We start from the raw sequence: 6,400 nt of genomic DNA on the forward strand, positions 1-6,400 counted from the left end.
ATGTCGGATAAATTTATTGGATTTAGCGATGCTGCTGTTTCATGCCTTGCTTCTCTGAATGGCGGTGTCATAGCGACAGATGTCGACTGGCAGCGCTTTAAGTACGGATGCTTATGTGGACAATGTATCTCGGGATTTCTGGGTCCTTGGATGCGTTTCGCCCTGGAATGTCAAGCAGAAATGTGGTCTGATCTCCTTCTTGAAGATATTAACGACGGAAAATTCTGGATTCGATCTAACTGTACTTTTCTCACTTTCCTCCCACGTGAGGTTCGAAACAAGCTCAAGACTAATCAGTATATGAGGAAAGAGTTTATGAAACTCTGCGACCATATCGCAGCTTGCCTCCAAAGAAATATGATCCCAAACGAACAAAATGTGAAGATGGTATTGCGTGATGCAAGAGAGAGGTCGTCTTCTAGAAACTTCTTACAGCGTGGTGGGAGCGTTGGTGCAGTTGCCACCATGCTTTTTCAGAGGGCCGTGGAAAGTGACGAATTATCTGGAGATCCCTTGCACATGGAGGCTTTCGAGGCCAAGATTCAGCGGCTTCCTGAATGCCAAAATGACCACGAATTTGGCTTTGTAAGTGGAATGTGTGGATATAAGAGAGTCTCACCCTTGAATTGTGTCTCGGCAAGAATGAGCAGCCTGTAGGGATCGCCAAACCACGTAGTAGATGAAATGGTGCGGTATCCTTAACAGTAAAATGCATGCTCTAGATGGTGGCATCACGAGATGTTCAACAGCGTTTTTCAATAGGACAGTTGAGCTAGTTTGAATCTTTCTATAATTATCCCAAATTCATGATTGTACCGCTGCCAAGACCACTACGATAACTATGGGGCCACATGGAAAGGCGTTAATGAAAGAAGATTGGGGCAGGTGCCATGGCCACTATTTGTGAAAATGTGGCCTCTGGACGAGAATCGTGGCGTCGGCGCCAATATAATGTAGCTTTGGTCTTTGTACATATGTAGATTTTCTCAACTTTTTCCAATATAAATACCCATCCTCCTTTCAGAAAGTTAGTTCGACCCAAGAGGCTCAAAATATGAAGTAACTTCACCGCATGACTAACATGCTGCAGACCAAGGAGGTATGCGCATCCGAAACATTAAAGCACTCGAGGACAAGCAGGAAGTCCGTCCGCCAGAAACGAGACCGTCGCAGAACCAGCCTAATAAAGAAATCGTCCGAATATAGCCGGATGTGCGGGGCCGATGTTTGTTTAGGCATACGCATCAGGGAGACGGGCCGAGTGTATATCTTTTCTGCGGATGCTTCGGGATTTTGGGCATTCGTAGGGTCACAATTGGTATACTCCCTGGTTATGCATATGTGCTCCAATAGCTGATTCCTTTAGGACTCCTATTATCCAACTCCAAGCCAGATAACTGATATGGACGTTATCAATTCAAGAGACCCAGATTTGTTGGCGGATAAACAGACGAAAGAAACGGAAGGCCTAGAGTCCGACTAAACTGCATTAGGCTAGACAGTTATGATAAATCTTCGTCGGACTGGTTTGTATTTAACCATGGAGGGCTCAGATGTATTAATAAACGAGATTATTCAATCCATTTCAAAGTTAACCCAGGTCAGTCAGACCCCGCGTCCGTTATGCTGAGAGGCCAAGGGCCAATCAGTCTTGAGACGGCATATCCGAAAATGGACTGGTCTTAAGAATGTCTTCACATGACTGCCTTTTGAAGAGCCCAGGTCTCTTAAAAGCTGTGTCTCTTGAGGGTCCCTGGTAACGTAATTCACGGCCGACCAGGCCACCCCAAAACACCATACTAAATGCAATATTTCACAACATCATATTTCAACGCTCAAGGCTAAATATATGGACTTAGGGTATCTTGGTCTTGAATATATCATACTAGGTATTTTTCTGAGCTCGAGAAATATTTCGGGGTGTGACAATGTAGATATATATATCTACATCTCGATCGGAGCGTATTTTTGGTAATGCAAGGATATAATCATTTCTAGTATGTCAGTTGTCTATACATTTCTAATGCTAGGAAATCATAGCCTACTAAAAATCAAGTAAAAACATCTTCTGGTTGTTATATATTGTGATCTGAAAAATCGCATTTAGTATGGTGCTTTGGGTGGCCCGGTCGGACGTGAATTACGTTACTCTACAGCGTTGATCCATGCTTCACTCAATCGATCTAGGGTCTATAGTGTCTAGAGGTCCGAAATCGCTCCTTACAGTGGCTTGGTGAAGATGGGCCTTAGGCGTCCCAGCTGAAGCAAGCGCTGTCCATGATGCTGAGTGATGGGAAATCTTGGGCACCTCAGCTAGTGAGCTCTGGAAGGAGAAGCGATAGTCTCAAAGGCTTCCCGTGGATAGGTAGGGTGATGATTCACTTGGCTGGCCTGAAGTGGCTGAGGCTTTGTTGAATCAAGTATAATGTTGTACACTAAATTGCAATACCGCCGCAAGAGTCTTATACTCTCCGATTGTATTTCGAACCCTAATGCCAAGATAAGCTAAACTACATTAAGATTATGGATCCGGTATTGTATTGTACTTGACTGTCATACTTCTAGCTGTTTTATATTATTTGTACCGGATATACAGCCGCTACATTTTTTACCCCGCCATGTATTCCTGTCACCCTACCGGGAGATCCTCCCGGATCCTGTTAATTATAATTGCACAATGGCACCCAATCTAGCACAGTCAACCCTGGAATTTATCCAGGATATGCTAATAAGCAATGAGCTTACAGATTCACAGATTGCTAAAGCTGCTGGCTGCTATCCAAGTACTACTAGTAGGCATCGCTTAAACATGCGCTTGTTTGGTTGTATTAAGGCACCTTTAAATAGAGGCGGAAGACCGCGACGTCTCATGCCACTTATAATTCAAGCTCTTTGTGATCACCTACTTGAAAAACCTCATTTATATCTTGACGAAATGGCAATATTTCTATGGGATGAGTTCCAGGAACAAGTCACAACCTGCAGCATTAGCCGTGCCCTTAAATATAATGGTTGGTCGAAAAAGACTGCCAAGCAAAAAAAAAAAAAGCGGAATGCAGATTTACATAATAAATATCTTTACTTTATTTTAGATTTTAGCTCATACCACCTTGTCTATGTGGATGAATCTGGATGTAATAAAAGAATAGGATTTAAAAAACAGGCTAGTCTCCTCTTGGCATAGCACCCTCCCAGGTGACAAAGTTCTATCGCGATTAGCAGTATTAGATACTCCCAGTATATACTTAGGATGGAATTATTCTCTTTCGCATCTTCCAAGGACTAACCGATGCTTCTGTCTTTGAAGATTTTATCAAGGAGCTTCTTCAGCATTGTGGAAAATGGCCTGAGCTAAAATCTGTCCTTATTATAGACAATGCCTCCTTTCACCACTCCGAGAGAATAAAACAATTATGCTCAGAATTAAGGGTTAAATTAGTTTATTTGCCTCCGTACTTACCAGACTTGAACCCGATCGAGGAGTTTTTGCTGAGCTGAAGGCCTTTGTTTAACGGCATTGGCAATTTTATGAAGACAAACCTGACCAAGGATTTGATTCCTTTCTTGAGTGGTGTATCAAAACTGTGGGCGCAAGGGAGAAAAGTACAAAAGGGCATTTCCAAAACGCCGGCCTGACTGTTAAAGAGTCCTGCGCGTAGGTACAGTACTTGAATATAGCAACTTTACAATTACTGCTAGCTGAAGTGGTTCGACCTTAGGATAAGATAGTAAGAAGCTGGAGTTCAAACTACAGGCCACTGAATCTGTGATATAAATACTAGAAGAAGAATAAAAGAACGCATATATAATAAAGCACATAAGATTAGAATTAAAATACAGCTAAAGTGTTTAACCATCCGCCAAGTTATAAGCTTATTAAATGTCCTAAATTTGTTAACCTGTCTACTCTCACGTCAACCTCCTCTATATCTTGAATAATAGTCTCTATATATTCGCCTGCACCGCTAATATATATAATACGTGCGATGGCACGATAGACACCAAGAAGTCGAGAATAAGGAGGATTAATAGTACAGCTCGGGCTAAGGGTCAGTGTGCGAGTAACTAGAAATAACAGATCACGCAGAAAAGGGCTTCTTTCCATCGAATCAATTCTATACTGATACGGTACGCCTGTTGGTTCGAAATATATCTGGAATTCACCGAACAAGCGATGATAGTCAAGAGTCAATGTCACAGCATTAAGTGGGCTATCAATCTTTGGTCCATCAATTAGATGAATTATCCAATATCCGGAGTATATTCTTCTTTGAGCTAGGGATCTATGTTAGTAAAGCAAAAGCGAATACGTCCCAAGCCAACGCACCAGGTCCGCATCTCCAGAGGCAACTGTTGTTAGACTGTGCGGCAGAATATGGGCAACTTCCAGGAATTAAAACCGGTTGTTTAATTTGTTCTTTAGTAGTATTCTATTATCATCCTTGCAATTCTCGCCTTCCTGCTCGAAATGCTTTCTAGCTTGTTTTTATTAAATTTTAAGAAACTACACACCGATGTCAATCACGCAAAAGGCAACTTTGTCGTAGAATAGATAGGCGTTGTGGTGTACCGGTAGGTGTAGATATTTATATCGCGGATAACAGCGCAGGTGTGGGTTGGGGTGTCTTGATAGACAAAGCTCTAACTAAAGTGTTACAGTTAGTTAGTTTTTCTAGGTATTAAAATTAAAACTGCTGATATACGTGGAAGAAGGAAGTTCTTAATAATATACTCTGCAAATTCTTTAATAGCAACCTTAATATTAGTCTTTTAATCTAAACTCCAACAAGGGAAATTATCGAAGTAGGATAAAGCGACTCTAAGATCGGAGCTATCTGGATATTCTGCTTCTGGACATAGATAACCGTAGATATATATAAAAAAGAACATTAAAAATGCATCCCTGGATGCAACATGTTTAAATATGGCCTGGATAAGCGCCGCAGGTTTGTAGCCTTTCTATATGGCTTGTTCCAGACCATGATGCTTGACAAGGGTATTAAGGAGGGTTGCTGCCGTCTCGCTTTGTTAATGCTTTAAAAAGAAAGGTTGCGAGAAGTTTAATACCTCCTCCAAAGACGACTGATGTCGATGTTGATGCTGGTGTTGATGTAAATGCATTATAGACAATAGTGTAAGGTAGACTTAACAGGGACTCCACTAAGTTTGGTACAATTCTGAATATCACGTGCTCAAGAGCTTACTAATATATTTTCAGGTGTGCTGTCGGGCAGAACACTCCGGTTAGGTCGCCCCGATAGATATTATCCGCTTCGTGCTTACTGTCCAATTCTCCCAGCCCTGCTTATTAGAACCAGCTGGTCTACCGTCTTTTCAGCGATACTTAGAATGATGATGTACAGACGATCCCAGATACGAGTGTTACCACTATACACACTTTTGTTGTCTTTAAAGACTTGGCGCCAAGCTGCACTAAACCATTCTGGGACTAGCATAGTAGTATTGCTGTCCTTTATATTGTATTATCTGGTTCCGTAGCATACCATACCCGATATATTTTTGTTGAATCACGTTTCTGACGCTACAGCTGAAGGTCTTCGCTTGACCACCCACCATCTACCCAGGAGCTTCAAAGATGGCATGCAGTCTAGCTCGATCAACACTCCAATTTATCCATGATATGATTATCAGCGGTGAGCTAACTACATCCCAGATGGCTGAAGCTGTCGGCTGCAGCAAGCGTACTATCCTCAGAATTCGCTCTGATTTATGTTTGTTCGGAAATATCAAGCACCGCCGAATAAAGGTGGGCAGTCACGAAATATCACGCCAATTATGCAAGAACCCTTTTCGACGGGCCGACACTGACCCGGCGGTGGCCCCATCCAACTGTGGAAGATCTCCATGTCAGCATGTCACTGTGGCTGACCTGTGACGGCCAAACAACTTGATGGATTGGTGCTATCTTAACAAGAATTTCAAGCGTGGAGAGGAAGGAGATGTGGGGGACGATGCGAAGTAAATAAGAAGTACAAACAATGCAAACAAACAGTCACGCATATCCGTCACAGGACCGAACATAAGGTTCCACTGAGACAAGTACATAAACAAGAATCCTTCTGGATTTGGGAAGGCATTTATCTAAGTTGTATCCTCTTGTTAAATAGCATAGTAACAGAAAAAGAGAATAATCAAATTTGACTGCATTTAGCTGAGTGGTGTAATGGTATTTTCATAATATGATTGGGTAGCTGGTATGGTTTGGCGCCATATCCGGGTTATTCAGCCGCGCCAACACATCAAAGAGGGGTTGGTTGAGTATTTATTGCGGGTGAAGAAAGAAGGACATCTCTTATCTTTCTAGCAAAAAGAAAACCAAACCACCCAAAACACTTAATAATCGCGTACGATTTCTGAATGATATGCTACTATCATAATC

The 6,400-nt window shown here is 42.1% G+C and overlaps 1 protein-coding gene across 1 annotated transcript; it reads left to right on the top strand.

Moving 5' to 3' along the window:
* On the top strand, nt 1–1,483 carry ATNIH1004_003992 (uncharacterized protein; the record flags this gene model as incomplete). The annotated part of the gene is made up of 3 exons (XM_033568664.1): nt 1–585; nt 1,091–1,318; nt 1,367–1,483. The coding sequence occupies 3 exons, from the start codon at nt 1–3 to the stop codon at nt 1,481–1,483; spliced, it is 930 nt and encodes a 309-aa protein (XP_033427470.1).
* Nucleotides 1,484–6,400: the final 4,917 nt, after the last annotated feature.

This window comes from Aspergillus tanneri (assembly GCF_003426965.1).
Source record: "Aspergillus tanneri strain NIH1004 chromosome Unknown AapTan_3_pilon_pilon_pilon, whole genome shotgun sequence".
In the NCBI taxonomy this organism is placed as follows: domain Eukaryota; kingdom Fungi; phylum Ascomycota; class Eurotiomycetes; order Eurotiales; family Aspergillaceae; genus Aspergillus; species Aspergillus tanneri.